This window comes from Lagopus leucura, unplaced genomic scaffold, assembly GCF_019238085.1.
Source record: "Lagopus leucura isolate 7727_CA_CO unplaced genomic scaffold, USGS_WTPT01 Super-Scaffold_741, whole genome shotgun sequence".
NCBI lineage: Eukaryota > Metazoa > Chordata > Aves > Galliformes > Phasianidae > Lagopus > Lagopus leucura.
This window is the reverse complement of record NW_024962256.1, coordinates 12,187,952-12,209,646: the sequence shown is the minus strand read 5'-3', so window position 1 is coordinate 12,209,646 and position 21,695 is coordinate 12,187,952. Positions and strand designations below refer to the sequence as shown.

The following is a 21,695-nucleotide window of genomic DNA, read 5'->3' as shown; positions in this document are numbered from 1 at the left end:
AGCCAGATAAAGCTACACAAATATCTATCTTCTAGTTCTTGAATGCTGTGTGTTTATATTTACATTAAAAATTACTGAACAGCACTGATAGTTTAGTTCTAACAAAGTCATCTTGCACATACATCTCCAAAAATACCATAGAACATTCAGCTCTGTAACATGAAGCCAGCTTGTTTACCAAACATTCCACTTTTTGTAATAATTTTCAAAATCATAGCTCTGTCTCATTGCCCTTCACAAACAGAAGCTTGAGGTTGCAAGCTCAGCATTCTGGGTCCCTGGCTCTAGGTGACCCTGCTTGAGCAGGAGGTTGGACCAGATGATCTCTGGAGGTCCCTTCCAACATTAACCATTCAGTAATTCTATGAAAACAAAGCTCACTAATTTGAGAAGGAAGGGTATGGAACAGAAGTTGTTTATAACCTTCACTGTTGATTTTAAAATTAATTTTTCTCCAGACAACATTGTGCATTCCCTGTATGAATATTCCCAAGGTGGGGCATGATTTACATGCTTTTGCCACCACTTCCAGGACTACCTTCTTGAACACAAGCACAAATATTGATGCATATCTTGATGTTAGGATTGCTTGCAGTTTACACTGGCTAGCCAGCACTTATCTAACAAGTCTTACTTGTCAGTGTTGTACTTTTTTTTGCCATAATTCATTATTTACATACCTTCATCGTCTTCCTGGTTTTTTAGATGCAAATCAGTATGCAAGTTTGATGCAGACTCTACTAAAAGACAATTCTGCAATATACTGAAAATCCATAAATTCCTCAGAGATCAGTTTTCAGTGTAGAAAAACCTTAATTTTGCCTCTCGTTTAGATACTATACCAAAATGCAATCAAAACTCCTACTCAATCCATGAGACTAAGTGTGGCTTTGCCTTTTACCCTTAGATGTCAGTAATAGATTTCTACATATATTAAATAGTGGATTGAGGTTTGCGAAGCAGTCTTTCAGATCCACAATATCAGAAGTGTGCAGAGCTTCAGAATGCAAGTAATATGCTTGCAGAAAGATCTGGATTATTTCTAAATCAAAACAAATTGTCTGGCACAATCTAAGCATGAGATCCCATCAAACCTGTTATAATGATTGCTTTGGGAAGAAAAGCAGAGGGTGTATTGACAGATGAGGCTTTCTTAAGCAGGGATGCAGGATAAGCTAACTGTGAACTTGGCCATAGCAAAAGGCAATGTGACAAAGCACTGCCTGATCTTGACTATTCTGTAAGTACTGTATCCCACCATATCATTTTCCTGCAAGATCATGGGGAGATACAAAAAGCAGAAGCTGCCATGAACACAGATAAACGTCCACTAAGAACAGGCAGGGCATGACTGAGATCCAACACAATGTAAGCTCCTTAACTCACGAAAAAGCTCCCGACGTTATGCAACTTGATACATGACTCATAAGTAGATTACACTGATCTGATTTAGCACTAACATTTTGTGCCTTCCAGTTTGGAAGTGGCCTGCATACTCTGGCATGCTTGTAGATAAGTTCCTACTACACGATAGTGGGTATTAAAACATTTCATTTTCCATACAATTTAGGTATGCACTAAGTAGAGTTAACTGACATCTTCCTCTCTGTACCGCTCTATAGCTAAGTTAGGATATAATTTCACATATTTCAAGTTTAGGTAGAGGAGGCTTTTTTTTTTTCCTTAAAAATGCATGATCTTTGCCTTCCTCTGACTTGTCATTCTGATTTTCTTCCTTTGAGAAAGTCCTTTTGAACTCTTTCCATAACTTCTTATAAGGAGGAAAGGTATAAGTCTGAGCCTTAGACTTAACACCTATTTTAACGACAGATTTTGTTAGCCAGCACTTTGCTCCTTGCAAACTTGAGCACAAAGATTTTTTCTATACCATCAACAGTTAAATAGACCTTACATAAGAACTTACAAGATGCACGTAGTACTTACAGTTCAGCTAATCTGAACTTGTTAGAATATTTCTGTACAATTTTACATTCAATTAAGTAGAAATAAATCCAATCTTCCATCTTTATAGAACAGAAAGCAAAGAAGTGGTAGGGGATTAACCTCAAAAAAAAAAAAAAAAAAAAAAAAAACGACTTGGAAAGGTGAAGAAAATGGTACAAAAGAAAGGATTACTGCCATCACTCATTTGACAAATTGAACATCAAATGAAAAATTAGTGCCATCATGGAAAAACAAAAAAGGTATTAGTCACTTAAGAGGGTAGAAAGTGTAAACTAGATTGTATCTAAGTAAATTTAAGCCTCATGATTTTACATATAGACAGTGCTGTTAAAAAGGTTCTTAAAATAGAAAATTTTCCAGTGGGAAAGGACTTACAAAGGTTGTTGAACTCAACTTGGAGACTACTGCAGTGCTGACCCAAAGTTACACAACTACGCACAGAGCATAGTGTTCCATGCTGACAAGATATCACAGGACTAGTGTTGCTCAAATTACATATCAAAAAACACTGCAAAAAGAAAAAGCTGCATTAACATTTATTTCATTCAGTGGTTTTTCTATGGAACTTTTTTTTTTTTTTTTTCCAAAGCTTTCTTTTGGAGCTGAGAAACACGACGGAAGTACACAGGATGCTTATTCTGCTGCATCTTTACCTTCACGTTTCCTATTCTGAGCTACCTTTCTCTACAGCTTTGTGAAAGAGTTTGGATCTTTCATTTCAACAAACATCAGAATAAAAGCTGAGATACTGTTATTAGTAAGCATGAAAGTACATCTCTGCCTACTGTATTCCTCTTAGGGGGACTTAAATCTTAGTTTCCCACCTTGCTTTTGTGATTATATTCTCTCCATGTTTTCTACAGTATTTTTTCCCATAAGTGTATTCGTGGTTTACAGTTTAATTTTTTTTTTAATATATTTAACCCCATAACTGAAAACGTAACCTAATTTCCAATTACACTGAGACAAAGTAAAGAACCAAAGTAACAGAAACTCAAAGCTAATTAAAATATTACTACTACTAAAACTACTGAAGCACTGGCCAGCCTTATGCAGTGCGCATTCTTATGTGCAAGTCTCAACTCATGCCCCTGTGGTGGAACGCACAAATTTCTAGATAGCACAGATACCTTCATAGGATCACTGAATCATTACAGTGATTAGTTGGAAAAGACCCCTAAGATCACCAAGTCCAACCCCAACCCATCCCACCATGCCCACTAACCACATCCCTCAGTGCCAGCTATTCTTGAACACCCCCAGGAACAGTGACTTCACCACCTCCTGGGCAGCTGTGTCAGCACCTGATCACTACTTGGAGAAAAATTTTTTCCAAACATCCAATCTGATCCTTCCATGGCACAAAGTGAGGACATCACCTATCATTCTATTGCCATTATCTGGGAGCAGAGGCCGACCCTCACCATGCCACAACCTCCTTTCAGGGAGCTGCAGAGGGCAGTGAGGTCTTCCTGAGCTTCCTCTTCTCTGGACTAAACCACCTCAGCCCCATAAGCCCTGTGCTCCAGACCGTGCAGAGCTTCCTTGCGCTTCTCTGGACGCACTCCATCACCTCAATGACTTTCTTGCAGTGAGGAGCCCAGAACTGAGCGCAGCACTCAAGAAGCAGCCTCGACACTGTCAAGTACAGAGGGACAATCACCTCCCTGCTCCTGCCGACTGCATTGGAGTAGTCTATTCCATGTACTGCTGAGTATACTATAGAGCTACCAAGAACTCCTGTCGTGGGAAAATTAGCTAAGCTTGTTCACTTATAGACACAAATATGTAAGAAAAAAAAATAAATCAGCATTTCTTTGTCAATCCAAATAGCATACATGACTTAGGAGCATTATACAGACATGATACTAGTTGCTTCATTGAAGAATGCTACCTCCAGAATTATTTCTGAATGTACTCACGGACCATTAAAACAACTGTTTAAAAATGTAGTGATTGCTCATGACTCAGGACTGTGCTAACAGCTTGTCACGAGCCCTTTGGACACTCGCATCGACACCTTGCTCTTAAGCACTTGGAGAGGCAACAACTTGCACGCACAAAAGTCAATCCAGTAATTTCTATCATGGAACTGCGTGAATACCTTAGAAAGCCACTTTCGCTCAAGACAGTTTTGATGGCCCTCTCCCTTATTTTAGAGCTATGGGAGCCTCCCACATTAGTTCAGCAAATCATCTTAGTATTTTTTCCCCCTGGCAAGAGCACATTTAGTTATTCTAAAAAAATTACAAGTATTACATAGTATCTGACATGAAGATTTAATTGTTTTGTCTGGTACAAACTGAGCAAAAAGGTACTGATGTGTACTTTCAAAAGGATGCACGTTAGAGGAGCTCTGTCACAATCTTACTGAAGGTGAGGAGCACACTGACCAAACCACTCAGTCTAGAAACCCATCTGCCTTCTGGCATAGAAATGCTTGCCCTTCTTGTTTGAACTATGTTTGATAACTTGCTCCCTGCACTAGAGTAGGGAAAATAACAGGAAGGCAATTGATATCAGATTACTGTAGAGGACTCAAAGAGAAGATAAGGAGAAAATTGCATAGGAATAGACAGACGGTAAGGCTAGCAAAATTAAGCAAGTAAGCAAAATAGTGTCAACATAGGGGAGCGGTTTACTTCTCCTGTTTCTCACTGTCAAACACTGGTAAAGCAATATATGCACAAGAATGCATCATTTGATGCATTTACATCAGCCCTGCACTTTTTTGAATACAGGCAAGAAGCAGCAAATAGGCCCAGACCCACAGCACAACCAAGCACTCTGCCATCACTGCCATACAGGTCATTGAAAATAGCACTGCATTTAAAATTACACTCTTCTCCCAGGAAACAGTGAAACAATATTGGTGAATGAGAGAAAAATGACACAGTTTCCAGGAGACCCGACTACAACTACTCTTTGAAATGATTTTCATTTGCTTCAGTAGCACACTTATTTTGAAATTTGATAGTAATCCAAAGAGGCAGAAAAATAAGGATGGTTTAAAACACTACCCCTTTGTATTTTTCTTTATAACAAAGTGAAATAGTATTACAGTGCCCTCAGGTGGTGTAAATTCAATTCTGTCCTATTATCTTTTCTAAAAAGCTAGCTCTATAAATAATACCAGTTTTCAGAAAACTGAATGAATATGGAAGAAAGCTGCAAGGAAAGGCAAAGCACAGAATAAATATTGTTTCCAGGGAAGACTCTTCTTCAGTACTTTGCCAACTTTTGATTTTTATAAAGTATTTTTATTCGTTTTTAATTGTCTGGAAAGAAGTCCAACAAATATCCTAAAGAAAACCTAAACATCAAAATTATGGGAACAAAGATTGCTACAAGTAAAAGATCTAGAAAAGAATAAAGCAAGAAAAGATGATGAATTCAACAAGAGCTTTTCAGAACAAAAGACAAGAGATGCATTAAAAGCAAATAAACAAAAAACAGTATCTCTTAAATACACATAATATAGCTTAATAGTGAAAAAGCATAGATACAACAGCACATTTGTCATGTCTTGAAACTTACTGAATTTCTGCTACCCTTTTTATATAAGCTTTACAGAAGCTTTTTTTGTATACTGTGGGGTAAGCAAAGGCAATGACAGAGCCTTTTCCTGCAATACAGAACAGAATAACAAAAGGTGAATTGACTCACCCCTTCCAATGACTACCACTCAAAAGGACTGTGATCTCAAGAGATGCAGCACCCTCAGCTTCTAACCCTTGAAGGAGAGAGCAGGGGCAGCTCTATCCTCCCCTACTTCCCACTTCCAGTCCTCAGGTGCATTGCTTGCACCTGATCTCCCTGAGTTAACAACACCTGGTGCTCAACCATTGGTTCAGGCTGTGATTTGGCAGTTCCACTGCATTCCTTCCCTTCATAGCATTGAGCAAGACGTAGGGTGAGCTCCTGCTGTTTTGGTGACCCAAAAAGGCAATGTACATTACGATGCATATACAATATCTAACATGAAATAGGACATTAAGGCACTGAAAGCAATACTGACAGTCTTTTTGGCGGTTCTGCTGGGCCACTACTTGATGTACCTTCTGAAGGCATATCTTCTTCAAGGACCAGCAACACTTCAGGATCACACTCACCATTCCCCAAAAGTTCAGCTTTCCACCATCGAGTGTCACAATGTTTCCCCATGGGCACCGGAGCATGCTGGAATGGCGTTGGTCCTACCAGTGGTCCTGTGAACTTAACAACCTCAAGGGGAGTCGTACAGATGTTTAATAGAATCATAGAATAGAATCATAGAATCACTAAGGTTGGAAAAGACCTAAAAGATCACCCAGTCCAACCGTTCACCTATTCCCAATAGCTCCTACTAAACCATGTCCCTCAACACAACATCCAGTCTTTCCTTGAACACTCCCAGGGTCGGTGATTCCACCACCTCCCTGGGCAGTCCATTCCAGTGCCTGACCACCCTTTCTGAAAATAGATACAAGGAGAAGTAGGTCTGCACACCACAGTAGGATACAGGCCATGTTTCAGTCTTGAGTCAACACCTCTGCTTGTACCGGGGCACGTTCTGGCCTTTGTTACCACACCCTTTGGCCTGATATCTGTGGCTGAATTGCTGCATCAGGTACCAAAAGAGGGGGGGAAGGGCACGTGGACATGATTAATGCCCCCTTTGCAATGAAAACTGGTATGCCAACTCCATTGGCCATGTACTAACTACCGGAAGGTTCACTGATTCCCCAACCTCTAATAATCTCCCCAAGGTACAAGTAGACCACACCATTTTGGTGCACCTTTTTTGCACCACCTTTTTTTGCACCTTCCAAGGCCATTTTACCTGGTGTTTTCTGGGCTCTAGGTCCTCAGAGGCGGGGAGCAGACGATTATTCAAGGTGCCAACTTGTGGCTTGAGCGAGGTGTCCTCCCCTGCAATTTGTATACTAACCAGGGAGGCCCAAGTTGTTTGCAACATTCATAAAGCACTGGGTCTGCCATTCCTTGGTCTCTCATGCAAGTTCCACAGGGGTTCATGGAGTCTCTTGGTCCACCCCCGAAAGGATTGTGAATCTGCATTCAAAGCAGCCTTCAGGATCCCCTTATATCTATTAGGCCTGCTCCTGTTGGACTGTAGGGCAGGTGACCCAGCACACCACTGCTTGTGATTGGGCCGCCCCCCATCTCAGGAATGTGGGTGCGATCTTCTACCCACCCCTGACCTGGCAAAGTTGTTTTAATAATAACCTTTGTAGTCTGGGTTATTGGTTTTACCACCTGCAGAGCAGAACAGGTATTGCTCCTCAGGCATACCATATCTTTCTTCTTCTCCACACCAAACCTGCAGCCAGAACCCAAATAGTGGAGTTCCAATAGAACTCTGGCACTGCCACAACCCCGAGTGGAACCGCTCTTGAGTTACATGCACATCTACTTTGATTGCAAGGGTTGGAATACGCCTAGCACCTGGGCCTGTTTAACAGCTATTTTTGCCTGTTGGAAGGCTTCTTGTTCTGTTCTACTCCAATCCCACAGTTGGCCTTTTTTTGTTAGTTGATACAGAGGTTTTAACAGTTGCACAGAGTATAGCATAAGGGATCTCCAATATTGTAATATGTCCAAAAACTCCTGCAACCACTTTGATGCCGTGGGAACCAGGAACACTTGGACCTTACCTATGACCTTACCATTGCCATGGGTTTATAGCCTACCCTTTCTCCTGTAAATAGGCAGTTAGTGAAGTTACTGACTCCTCTAATGCCTCCATTGAGTCAGATGTCAACATCGGATTATCAATGTAGTGGAATTTTTGACAATAGACTGTTTATTCCAATTTGCCAAGTCACACGTGATTATGATAAAAGGTAGGCGAACGCATGTACCCCGAGGAAGGACCTGAAAAGTCCACTGCCTGCCCTTTGAATGCAAACTGATCTTGGGATTTCTTAACAATTGGAACGTTGAAAAATACATTCGCCAGATCCAGAACTCAGTGGTATGTTTCTATTTCTCTACTTAATGCATCCACGAGCGAGGCGATATTGGGTACGCCTACGTGGATTGATGGTGTGACTTCATTTAGTTCTTCATAGCCTACCATCATTCACCACATAGCATCTGACTTCCTGACTGGCCACATGGGGGAGTTATATGGACTGAGTGCAGGTTTTATAATCTCTACTCTCTCCAACCCCTCCAGCAAAGCCTTGGCAATTCCCCACCAGGGAGTCTATATTGTTTTTTATTTGTAATTCAGCGTAGTTACTGCAAACAAATGGGGTCAGTTCTTGCCTTAAAGTTACCTGCACTACCCAGAAGCTGATACATCTTTCTCTTAGCCTGAACCCTCTCACACTAGTCTGGAGACTAAGACCCCACAGAATGTTGATTTCCAATATATAATCTGGAACTGGGGTGATACACACCCTGTACTGCTGGGGTGGAAGACCTCCAACCCCCAATTTCAACCATGATTGGGTTATAAAGATCATCTGCCCCTCAAACCCCCCCTTAAACACTGCCTTAACTTAAACCCCTCAAACACTGCCTTAGTGCCTGAAAATAGATTGGGTCACCATATATATTAGATGTTTCTGCTCTGGTATCCACTAGTGCCATAACCAGCTGAATATTCTTTCACAACTAATAAAGTGTTACTTCAACATAGGACCTCTGGTCCAGTCTGAAGGTTGCAAGGGATTTCTGCTCTTGATTTTCATCAGCCAGAGCCTCTTCAGACTTGCTCAACCAATTTAAAGCCATCATCAAAAGTGGCCGTGCCATAATAGATATGGCCAATTGTCATTTTTTAGTAGTCAGTATACTGCTAAGGGCATGGAAATACTTGGCCAGGCAGGCAGGGACTCTACAATACTTCCTCCATCCTGCAAGGAGCCCACTTTTCAATTATTGAAGTAAACCCATGATACAGGGATTTTAAGAGTCCTGGGTGTGTCCCTGCAAAATTTCATTCAAAGGGGCAGTCTTTCCCTATCCAAACTACCCCCTTATGTTACTTAGAAATGCCATACTAAATATTTTAGGAGGCTTATAACAGAATACCTTTAAAGGTATTTGGCTGCCTGGCTTGCCAAAACTTGGAGCAAAGGCAATGACAGAGCCTTTTCCTTAGATATAGGCTATAGAACAGAAGGACAAAAGAACTGACTCACCCCTTCCAATAACTGGCAATAACTCAAAAGAAGTGTGATCTCAGAGAGATACGGCTTCCTCAGCTTCTAACCCTTAAATGAGAGAGAAGATGGGTAGATACAGCCTCTACCCCTTCCACTCACTCAGGGGCACTGCTTGCACCTGGAGCTCCCTGGGTAAGCCACACACGATGAGCCACACGGTGCTCAACCATTGGTTCAAGCTGTGATCTGGCAATTCCACTGCACTTTCCAAAGGCTTTTTCACTGTGTTTCCCTAGTGCTCAATCTTTAGTGATGAACTGCATTTCCACCTTCAGGGAAGAAATTCAGTCCAAAGTGGTCTGTGTCCTTTATTTTGCATCTGTCCAGTACTTTATTTTTGTTACTAAGGATACCCACATAAAACAAATTTTATTTAGCTGTTCTGCTTCTAGGCATTCAAGATTATTCCAGTATTGTATGTAGTATAACTAAATATCTGCTGTATGTCCAACATTTATCATTGTCCAATGTCTCAAAGAAAATGTGATGAAGAACAGCATACCATCAGGAGAATTCCCTAATCAATCACAATTAAAAGGCTTTCCAGAGATTCTGCAGTACTTTCTGCAGTACTGCAGCACCGCTTTTTCTATCAGGATACTCTTAAAGCAGTGGCCTTCCTCTTACAAGTACCAATTTCATCACTGAATTTGTGCACAGAAGACGTTAGGAGCCGTATCACTGAACATGGTTCCAGCAGCAAATACTATCATAGCATAGCTTTGCCCTATTGTTAGACTGGTTTTGTTCTGTTGTCTTTTCTACAGACAGCGCAGAAAATCATAAAATCATTTAGATTGGAAAAGATCCTTAAAATCATCAACGTAATCATCCACCTAACTACCAAGTCCACCACAGTCCACCGCCATGCGGGCCCATCTCCCAGGCCTGTCCCGGTCCCATCAGGTGGGGCATCATCTGCACCACTCAGCTTGATGTCAGATGCAAACTTGCTGAAGGTGTCCACCTGGACACTGAGCCACCGACTACAACTCTCTGGATGCAACCATACAGCCAATTCCTTATCCACCCAGTAGTCCAACCTTCAAATACATCTCTATAATTTAGTGACAAAGATGATGATTGCTTTCTTGTATGTTTCTTCCATATTCACCCAGCTCTCTGAAAATCAGTATTATTTTGACTTTAGTGGACCTCACTGATCTACTATTCTTCCAGCTCCCCTTGGAAGAATTCTGATGTCCTTCAGCTTATGAACAGTCTTATCCTCTCCATACCAACTCAGATTTTTCTGCTCCAGAATTGGATCTTAATGCCTAGGACAGCAGAACAGCCGCTACAATACACAAATGTATTCCCTGAACAGCTCAGAAAGGTCATTTCCAGACTTCTAAGACCCAAGTGGGGAAAAATAAATTTGAATCCCACCCAATGTTCATTTTCTGTGGAAATCATACTTTCTACTCCTTTCACATGGCAGCTTAGGACACTCCCCCGGCCACACAGAAACTATGATTTACAGGAAACGTTGTATTGATTCTACAGTTTTCTAACAACTGACACCAAGATTTCTGAGGGTGGCCAAAAGAATTGCTATTATATCCGTAGCACTTACCTTTACAAACCATATCCTTCAACAACAACAACAAATATAAAGCAAAACAAACAAACAAACAACCCAAAACAAAAACCGAAACAACAAAACCATTGCAAGCCTCTCACCTGGAGGCACCCCTACAAGCTTTCAACAATCTCTAATTACTACTTTTTTTTCCCCTCCCTTTTAAAGTATCTCGCTTGTACATTCATTTCTCTGTGGCTCGGAGAGAATCAATAGTGCTTACAAGTACACTATTTATTGGCAATTTACTCCCGATTTCCCCCATCTAGGCTATCAATAGAAAGGCAATCTCTTTATGGAACTAATGACTTGCGGTAAAGTATAGACATCCATTTAATACAAATAAGGGCAAACGATTTCCCAGTCTTGGTTAGAAAAAAAATAGAGCTCACAAGGGCTTATCTCACTTAAAAAGAGTAACTTGTAGCCTTCTCTCATTAAAAGGATAAACTATTACAATAGAGCCAAGGGGGAAGGGGGGGGAGATGGGTGGGAGAGGAAAGGGGAGGGTTGGGAAAGAAAAAGGAAAAGAAAAAAACAAAAACCCGACATTGCTGGAATGAGGTCTAGTAGGTAGTTGAGCCTGTTTTTTCCAAGAAGGCAGCCTTCTTAGTAAACTAAACCACTGACAGAATTAAAGTGACAGGAAGACACGGCTTCCAGACAAAAAATAAACAGATACATCAAAGAGCTGTGAACTTTAACAGCAGTGAACTACTGAAAGCAGCACTGGCATTTCAGTCAATTGTAAACTGCAGTGCGTGGGCTCTGAGCACATGAGAAGGAAAGGCAGTGGTGCTGCTAATGAGCCCTTCATTTCAAGAAGGATATTAAGCCATAATAAAGCTGCTCACCTTGCCATAATTAAGAGTGCATCTCAAGGGACAAGTGATAGAACTTGCTTCTTGATGTGCAACAATCAAATCTTCAGTACTACTGACAAAGGACACAAGACAACAAAATTTCCAGCGAGGAATTTCAGGTTGAACTCCTGGAAGGACAGATAACCTTTGGCACTGAAACTCTGTAATGACTCATCGTTAAGAGGCATGACACAAGATGCAGGAAAAGATTCCTTCCAACCCTAGGGAAAAAAAAAAAGAGTGTTAGAACATGCTCAAGTCTAAATATAAATGAGTGCTTTCTTGGCTTAATTTACAGAACCCTGTAATGCAATATTCCAGTTAGAGAATATAATTAAGAACATAGAATTAAAACAAAATGGAAAGAGACTACAGCACAGAAACCATCTAGCCTAAACTCACAGACTCATAAAATCATATACTGGTTTGAGTTGGAAGGGACCCTAAAGATCATCCAGTTCCAACCCCCTGCTGCAGGCAGGGACACCTCCCATAGCCCGGGTTGCTCACAGCCCCATCCAGCCTGGACTTGAATGCTTCCAGGCCAGGCTCACTGGGCAACCTGTTCCAGTGCATAACCAGCCTCACAGTGAAGAATTTCTTCTAACCTCTGGTCTAAATCGACCCTCTTCCAGTTTAAAGCCACTTCCCCTTGTCCTGTCACTACCTGTCCTTATAAGAAGTCCCTCTCCAGCTTTCCTGTCGGCCCCTTCAGGCACTGGAAGGCTGCTAGAAGGTCTCCCTGCTGCCTTCTCTTCTGCAGCCTGAAGAGCCCCATGTCTCTCAGCCCGGCCTTGCAGGCAGGTGCTGCAGCCCTCGGATCATCTTCGTGGTCCTCCTCTGGACCCGCTCCAGCAGCTCCAGTCCTCCTTGTGTTGGGGGCCCAGAACTGGACGCAGTGCTCCAGGTGGGGTCTCCCGAGAGCAGAGCAGAGGGGCAGAATCACCTCCCTCGCCCTGCTGGTCACCCTTCTCTTGATGCAGCCCGGGATGCAGTTGGCCTTCTGGGCTGTGAGAGCAACTGCTGGCTCGTGTTGCATTGTAATCAGTCGGCACTCCCAAATCCTTCTCCTCAGGGCTGCTCTCAAGCCATTCTCCGCCCAGGTATATGAGGTCAGTCGCTCTCCCTTTATCCACTGAGGCTGTAATTCCATCATAAGAGACTACCAAATTTGTACAACAAATCACCTCAAAATGGCTTTGTTTTTTTCATGACTGCATTACTACCCCCCAGCACCTCCCATTTCTAAACATAGGGAACTTCCACAGGGATGCTGCAATGAAGCAGTACCACTGCATGAGGAATGTGGGCAGGCATCATGGTTACAGAGACTCAGGATGGGTTTTCTGCTTTGTCACAAACTGTCTAAATAGGACATGAACCAAGAGCCTTTGTCCCTTGCTCCTATGTTTGCCATAACCAATAGAATAATTCAGCAAAGTACATCTGCGTGGAGTGCTGCCCTCAGTTCACCCTTCCCTGATCACTGTTTGGATGTGGAGATTCACATTTGCACTTTGGGATAACTAGCAGAGTAGGGAATGGTTCCATGCACCGCAGACTTGTTATAGAGTCTACAAAGCAAGAGAGAGAACAAGCATTTGCACCCAGTGAATGTAAAACACAGGTTATTCTGTTCATAGCAGTACTCTCACACCTTTTCAGACATTTTCAGCTGCACAAAATCTACAAGAAAAAGTACTGCAATTTATGCACGGCAAATGGAAGCACAGAAGGGTTCATCAGAGCTTGTCTTAAGGTATCTGTGCTGTGGTGTATTTGATAACATTCCATTCTGAACACACAGGGATGTCTAAGTCTCAGACAAGCTTAATGTTACCAACCTCAGTTTTCCTGCGTGTCCAGCTGTAAAAAGGGTACTCACAACTCCAGCACGGAACTACGTCCACACAAGGCACTGACTTCATTATCAAGAAGAGCCCAGTAAGAGGACATCATTGTCTGAACGGTGCCCCCGCGTCCCACCGCCATGCTGTGCCGTGGGGCCGCTCCGGGGGAACACGCGGAGCCTCAGCGCCGAGCCCGGCACCCCGTGACCCCGACAGCTGCCGCCGCTCCCAGCCCAAGAGGAGCCACGACCCGACCGAGAGCCGCCAGGGGGCGCCGCCAGCACGCGCCGTGGGGCGCGGGACGAGGAGCGGCTGTACCCCCGGCCGGCGCTGCCGGGCCCACGCGTGACGGCCTCCGGGGAGCGGCCACGCGTTAACGCGCACACCCGTGCGTCGGAGCGCCAGCGTTCTCACGTTAACCCAGCTCGGGAGCTTACCAGCACTGAATTCACGTCTTATTAGAAACGTCTCAGACCGCTTGGTTCCCACCTCGAAACTCTTCTGGCAAAGCCATCAGCGCGGCGATGCCGCCAACAGCGGGAGGCCCCGGCAGCACGCGAGGTTCTGCCGGAAACGCACGGAGCTCCCAGGACCGGCGCAGTGCGCAGCCCCGGGGCGTAGAGAAGCGACCGGGGCCGCGGCTGGTGCCGGGAAGGGGGGCCGGAGGTGCCACTTATAGTCCCACGGAGGTCAATGGGTGGCTCCTTCTGCGCCCCGCCTCCTCGGAAGGCCGTAATGAAAGGCAGTAAACGAGTTCGGGAGTTCTGCTGGGACAACCGCACGTACTTCCACATGTGGAAAAAAACGGTGTCTTAGATTGCAGGGAAGTCACGGAACAGGAACATAAGCACTGTTAATTTGTAACACCTGCCGTCGGTGGCATGATCTGCTGGCCCACCCCACCACGCAGTTTCATGGGCTGAATGCTGGAGAAATTACGTGACCCAGAGGCCGAGAGCGGGAGGAGAGCCTCGAGACTGCCCGCGGGACACAGGGTGCACACAGTGCCTGTGCGGTGCGACACGCGAGAAAACGTCCAGAGTTTGGCGGGGAGGTTGGGGATTTGGGGAGTGGACACGGGCAACCTCCGGGAAAGCGGCGGGCCGGCTGGGAAAGAATCCCGTCTCGTCCCATCCCGACCGGCCGCGCATCGCCCCATCGGGGCCTCTGCACCTCCGCACAGCGAGGGCTGGCGGCTGTCGCTCTCCTACCTCGGCCTTCGGTCCTTGCAAAGAAAGCGAGTCCCGGCGGGGGACGACGCCGACAGGGCCGGCTCGCGGGAGAGAGAAGACGCGCGGTGCCACCTCCCACAGCCCCGCGCCCGCCGGGACAACCGCACCGGCCATCGCGCCCGTAATGCTGGGGTGAGAACCCGGCGTAGCTTTCACTGCTCTCTCTATTGGTGCTTACAACAGAAAATGTAACGCAGCAACGAAGTCGCTTACTGAACGTCCTTTGGAGCAGTGCCGTTGTTAACCCCACGTACGTACGTTACGCCTCAACGAGGACGCACAACGAGCTGCTCTGCTGCGTCTTTTCTTACCTGAGCGCCCGAAAACAGAGCGCGGCTCGAGCTGGGACGGTTCCGTCCCGAATGCGCTTCGGCGGCACGAATGCGGCGGCATCGGGCTGAACACCCGAAGAGGTCCGAGAACGGACACAGCCACATCCGAGCGCCGTGCCCATCGAAACCATTCCGCTCTCGGTCACTACGAACACTTCGACAAATATTAATTCCCCACTCGTTCATCAGTTAGCGATTATCTTATATTGGCGATGAATCAAAATACGTCAGAAGGCACTCATAAGGCAAAGAACGCGTTACGAACCTGCTTCCAGAATTATTTTCGGTCCGATACCTTCTTTCCCGGACGGTGCGCGCAGTTCGGTCCGGAACGGCTCCGGGGCGGCGCCATCAGCGCGGCCGTTCCGCTCAGGAGGTGCCGCCATTCCCGCAGCAGTGCCGGGCGCGAGCAGAGCCGTCGCTGTCACCATATACGGTCCCGCGAGGGTCCCGACGAGTACCACAGCGGCGAAGACAGAGCCGAGTATCAGCGGGAGATAGGCGCCGTACGATGGCCCCACTCCGTTCCGCGGCCCCGCGCTGGTCGAGGGGCAGCAGCCCCCGAGGCCCGGCCGCTCCGCGCCGAGGCGGATCCCCGCGGACGGCACGGGGCGGCGGGGCGGAGCGGACAGTGGACGCCCCCCGCGCGCTCCCTCGGCTCCGGGGCCCGCCCGTCCGGCGCGCCGTGACGTGTCGCGGTAGAAGAGCTCTCCGCCCTCCGATTGGGCCGCGGCGGCAGCGCGGGGTGGCGGCCACCCAATAGGCGCGCGGCTCGCAGGTGCCCGCGCGGTTATCTGCGCCCCGGGCGCGGCGCGGCCTCGGACGCGCGGGCGAAGGCGCGGAGCCGATCGTGCGGCGCCTACTGGAGTCCCGCGCGGCGTAGGGCCGCAGGCAGCCGGGACGTAGCGCGCTCCGCGCACCGCTCCGGTAGTGACGCTTCTCTACTCCCACCGTGCCGTCGGAGCTCGGTGCCGAGGTTGTTTCGCTCCGAGCAAACTTTACCGGCGGCCGCTGCCCGCGACCCACGAGCGGAGAGAGGACCGTGCCGGCGCTCCTCGCGCGGGGCCGTACCGCGTGCTTCGCCCCGCTCGGAGCAGGACCGGCGTCCGTGGATGACCGCCAATGTTAGCTGTGGGGCAGATGGATGCTAACCGGCAGAGCGCGTTCGTGCTGGGCAGCACGCCGCTGGCCGCGCTGCACAACATGGCCGAGATGAAGAGCTCTCTATTCCCCTACGCCCTGCAGAGCCCCTCCGGCTTCAAGGCGCCGGCCCTGGGCGGCCTCAACACGCAGCTGCCCCTGGGGACGCCGCACGGCATCAGCGACATCCTGGGGCGGCCCGTGGGCGCCGCCGGCAACCTGCTGGGCGGGCTGCCCCGCATCAACGGCCTGGCAGCCTCGGCCGGGGTGTACTTCGGGCCCGCCGCCGTCTCCCGGTATCCGAAGCCGCTGGCGGAGCTGCCGGGGCGGCCGCCTATCTTCTGGCCGGGAGTGGTACAGGGCTCTCCGTGGCGGGACCCACGCCTCACCTGTCCCGGTAAGTGCGACGCTGCGGGGCGCGCCTGGCAGTACCCCCTTCTTCCCCCCGCCCCGAGCCGCGGAGGGCGGCGCGGACAGCTGGAACTCGCGGAACGCGGAGGTGGCTCCGCACTGTGCCCCTCTCCGGAGCGGCGGAGCCTCGGGGCAGACCCAATCCCCTTCCTCAGTCCCCTCGTCCCGAGTCGGGCGCGACTTGCGGCGAGCGCGAACCCCTCCTGACGGAGCTGTTTTTTCTCCGTTTCCAGCTCAGACGGGAATGGTTTTGGACAAAGACGGGAAGAAGAAGCACTCGCGGCCGACTTTCTCGGGGCAGCAGATTTTTGCTCTGGAGAAAACCTTCGAGCAGACGAAGTACCTGGCGGGGCCCGAGCGAGCGCGGCTCGCTTATTCACTGGGGATGACAGAGAGCCAGGTGAAGGTAGGTCCCGCCGTCCGCTCTCTTTTGCACTCAGAACCGTGCCGCTGCCACGCGGGGCATTTTTTTTTTTTCTTAAGTCGATGATAATTTAAATTACACCATTTGGATACTGAACAGATTTTTTTTTAGTTTATTTTCTACGTAACTTACTTCGTGCTTAACGCTCATTATGCTGCAACCGATTAAAAAATTTCCCTATATGAATTCATCGCTCAACGTAGCCCGTAGGCGCTGCTCCCAGTGGGCTGCTCCGGCGGCCGCTGCTCGGCACTGCTCAGTGCGGAGCCGCGCGGTGTTTTGGCAGCGGTGTTAGGAGCCCTGAGGCGCGGACGAGCTCTGCCCGTAGCCGTGCCGCTGCCGGCGCCGCGCTGCTTCGTTCGCGGGGCCAAGACGAGTGACCCCCGCGTGTGGCCGCCATCCCCCGCGGGGCCGGGATGGGGCGGGAGAGGCGCGGGGCCGGCCGAGCTGAGCGCTCCTCTCGGGGCCAGGTGTGGTTCCAGAACAGACGGACCAAGTGGCGGAAGCGGCACGCGGCAGAGATGGCCTCGGCGAAGAAGAAGCACGACTCGGAGACGGAGAAGCTGAAGGAGAGCTCGGACAATGAGGACGATGATGAATACAACAAACCACTGGACCCCAACTCAGATGATGAGAAAATTACGAGGCTATTGAAAAAGCACAAATCCACGAACCTCGCCCTCGTCAGCCCCTGCAGCACCAGCTCGGACACGTTGTGAGTGGTGCGGCTGGATGTTGAAGTGGTGTATTGTACAGCCCGAGATGTATGTGAAATGTATATATTTTTTACAGAATAAGTTATGAAATTATTTTCTTTCTCATCGATGTAAATTTCAGAGGAATCTTTACGACTTCTTGGTTTTCCTTTTATGTCCCTTTCAGGTTCGCTCCTCTCTCTTTCAGCTAATTCCTGCTCCTAACAATCAGCGTTTGTCAACGTTTTGAAAGGAGCACAAAACCCCAGCGTGGCCACTTTGTACATAGTGAACTTCAGATTTTGTGATGTATATTTCTAGTGTAAAAACGGCGTTTTCTTTCACTCCCTCCCTCTGCTCAGGGGCTTGGCGGTTTGATTTCTTCTGCCTCCGGATTTTATGCTTAATAATATCGAGAGGGGAAAAAAAAAAGCGAGAGAAAAAAAAAAAAGGACACCTGATTTTAAATTGGATTAATGCTGTCGTCTCCACACGGGTTGGAAAGACTTCGTATAAATCAATAAATTATTTAACACGCTTTGCCTTCAGCGCGCTTTCCACGGTGGTGCCGCTTTTTGCTCAAACCGGGCAAGAGGGGCCGCACCTCCGTGCTGCGGGAATCGCAGCTGGACGCGGGGTGGGAGAGCTCGGGGCCGGGCTGCCGCAACGCTCCGGGGCCGTAGTGCCGAAGGACCGCCGTCGGGGAGACTCTATCCGCTCCGATCCCGTGGCAGTCCACGGGCGGGGATCGGGCAGCAGCGCTCCGCAGGACGGGTTTGGCGCGGCGGGGCCGGGGCTGAGCCGGGAAGGTCGAGTCCGACAGCGGCGTCGGGAGCGGCGTTCGGTACAGCGTGCCATTCTCGCGTACAGTGGCTGCCCGCAGCGGGAACATACGGGTGGTGCGTGGGTCTAAGAGTGCACCGTGACACTCGGGGTCGAGGGTCAAACTGCACCGGTACGGAAAAGCGGCCAGACAGCCGCGGCAGCTGCGGCGTTTGCCACGGGGAGCGGAAGGCGAAGCCCGGACGGCGGCCGCAGTGCGGCCACCGAGGGCAAAACCGCCTCGAGCGCGGCGGAGACCGTCGCCAGCGCCATCTCCTGCACCGCGAGCCTCGGTCCGCAGCGCCCGCATCCTAGGCTCGGGACCGCCGCGCCGTCAGCCCGACGTCATTCGGAGGTCTCGCAGCCGCCCGGCGCTTTGCTGTCCTCGAGCGTATTCGAGGCCGGGCGGGTGCGAGGCAGCTTCAGGGTCGTTCTGCTTCAGTTCGACTACTTTTTTAAACGAACGAGACGCGATTTCTGCCTCTGAGCTGCTGCGCGGCAGCCCGAGGCGGTGCCCGAGCTGCGGGCCGCCTCCCGCAGAGCTGTGCGGCGCTCCCGAGATGCGGAGAAGCAGCAGCCCCGCGGAGCCGCCCCGCGCTGTCCGCTGCGCAGCGCTTCTCTCAGGGACGGGAAGAGCGTTTCCCGCCCGGCTGCCGCAGCGCAGGGCAGCGGGGTCCGCGTTCCCCCTCACTGCCGCCGGCATCTGCCGTGCCGCCCTACGGTCGGAGTCGATCAGATTTAGAAATTAATCTCCGCTTCTGTTTTGGTCACCGAGACACGGCGTCGGCGCCGCGGCTGCCCGACTCTCGGTGGAGAACGGCAAGATCAAAAACACCCACCCCGAAAGCGGGGAACAGTTACGCCCGTTACCGCTCCTTATTTCTTAAAACGAAACGCGCCTCGCGGAACGCGACGATATGTACCGGCTGTGCGCGCCTTTCACAGGACGAGGAACGCGGAACCGCAGCGCTCTGTCCCGGGCCGCCCCGGCGGCTGCGATGGGAGCGGGCCGCTGCTCCGCGCCGGGGTCGGTCGGGGCTCTGCGCGGGGAGCGGCAGCGGAGCGGTTCGAGCGTTGCTCAGCGGAGGAGCTCCGCTCGGTGTGGGACGGAGCCCCGACGGCCCCGCAGACTGCGCCTTTTTTTTTTAATTATTATTTTTTGTTTGCTTTTAATGTTAAATTTGCATTTTATGAATTTCTACGCGTTAAATTTGAGACTCTTTCAACTCCACAGGTTACCGTGCCGGGTCACCATGTTACTGACTGCTGCAGATGGCTTGGGACTATTTACGGCCTCGCAGTTTATAGCTCTGCTGAATTTATCCATCAATGAGGCTTCAGTCTGAGTTCGAAGGCAGTCTTCTTTTTTTTTTTTTCTTCCTCCCCCCCCCCCCAAACACAGAGATAATCACGAAGCACTTTACGGTGGCATATTTATTGAGCTACGGAGACTGGCATCTCATCAATAGCTCATAAAGCTGTACGTCTCCGTATGTGAACACTCCAATACAGAGCACTCAACGCCTTTTTCTCAGTTTGCATTATGTTTTGATTAACACCACAAGTATGTTCTCTTATATGGGTTTTCACTCAAAAAATGACCCTGTTAATTGGCAGGAGATTAAAAGGTAACTCATTAGTATGGAATCTAACAATTCAATCATTTCCCAGCAATCCGCGATGCCTGCATTGAAGGGAGAGACACACGAACGTTCACCATGATCAGTTTTATTGCTTGAGAACCATAGTACTCATTTCTAAAGGCCTTCGAAGTTACCATGAGTTGAGTTTGCTTAAATAGAATTACGGTGTGGTTACAATGCAACATGGCACAGTAACAATACAGAGCTGCAGACACCCTTCGAGCAGCAGTACTCAGTAGGAACAGTACGGATTGAACTGTTGAGAAAACATTCTGCAAGCAGACACCAAATCATTTCAATGGTAGTGATTTATACCAAAATCCAGCATAAATCTAATGCCATCACGCAGTCCATGAACTCTGTAGTGTTCTAAATTAAATCAATAAAACATACATTTGTGTTTCATCAACAGACTCCCTAATCACCTTTTAATGTTGTATTTAGTGGTGGAGAAAAATGTTACTAACACGATGATCCCGACAGCTGCACTGAGCTGCCAACCAGGGCAAGTTACGGTCCTTTTTCCTTCCTTTAGCACTGTATGTACACAGCCAGCGTCCAACAGAGTTGCTACCTGAAGCAGACCATTAGTTTCTCCTCCCATACTGTTGTTGTTTTAATACAGAATACTTGGCACCATAAAACAGTAACAAAGGACAGACAAAAACAGTTTACAAAATTCTGGAAAGTTACACCCAAACCTAGCTAAGAACTTCACATTCAATCCTTAATAGTACATAGAAAGAAGGGATTATAGGAGCAACAAAGTGAAACTGCTAATATATGTACTATAGAGTAAGCTATATATCCGTATCGAGGATGGCACTGCTATATATTATTTATTATATAAATGTTGGTTGTTGATGTTCACTAACTAAACCTGCTACAGCTCCAACACTACTGCTGATATGGCACTCTCAAGCATTCATATCCGAAAGTATATTTAGCATAAGTTTTGGTCAGGTTTATAAATTATTTATATATCTGTGTATATATACACATACATACATATATATACACACACATATGTATGTATAGAAAGCAGCTGCTGTGTGATTCAAAAACCATGAAACATGGCAGTATAGTAAATAACTTGAGAAAAGAATTATAAAAATGAAAAACAAAACACTAAAACTAAAACACAAACCATAAGCCTTGGTCGACAAAGAAAATACCATTTAAAACCATCGATATCTCCATCTATACAATCCAATGTACAAAACCCCAAAGTGGTAAAGATAATATAATGTCAGGCATGACACCTATAAAAGTTTAGAATATGTTGAATTAACTTTTCCACATCATCGACAAACACTTACTAAAAGTTGAAGGTTGTGAAGTCTAAAATACATAACATCTCTGCTGTCTATTTAGAGTTTTGGCAACAGAATCGTGACATACATATATAAAAAATAATTCCACGTTTCTACTTGATGTCACATGAACATACAAGACAGTGAGGTATGTGAGGCTTTTCTCAAACAGAGTCCAGATGCTGAAGCATAGTGTACGATCAGCAGTCTAAGAACGTGGCACTCAGGACGTATCGACACAGCTGTTA

The 21,695-nt window shown here is 47.8% G+C and overlaps 2 protein-coding genes across 6 annotated transcripts in view; one reads left to right on the top strand and one right to left on the bottom strand.

The window, feature by feature from the left end:
• Window positions 1-15,444, bottom strand: part of LOC122175853 (opsin-VA-like) — a 28,745-nt gene extending 13,301 nt beyond the window's left edge. For all 5 annotated transcript variants that reach the window (XR_006177524.1, XM_042863872.1, XM_042863873.1 and 2 more), the window contains exons 1-2: window positions 15,265-15,444; window positions 11,577-11,806 (exon numbers count right to left, since the gene is read on the bottom strand). The gene's annotated coding sequence lies outside the window, so the exon portion shown is untranslated. The remainder of the gene's footprint in view (window positions 1-11,576; window positions 11,807-15,264) is intronic.
• A 594-nt stretch (window positions 15,445-16,038) lies between these two features.
• Window positions 16,039-18,206, top strand: NKX6-2 (NK6 homeobox 2). The gene is made up of 3 exons (XM_042863871.1): window positions 16,039-16,536; window positions 16,784-16,956; window positions 17,445-18,206. Exons 1-3 carry the CDS (start codon window positions 16,122-16,124, stop codon window positions 17,691-17,693), a joined length of 837 nt encoding a protein of 278 aa, XP_042719805.1. The 5' UTR covers window positions 16,039-16,121; the 3' UTR covers window positions 17,694-18,206.
• The last annotated feature ends 3,489 nt before the right edge of the window (window positions 18,207-21,695 follow it).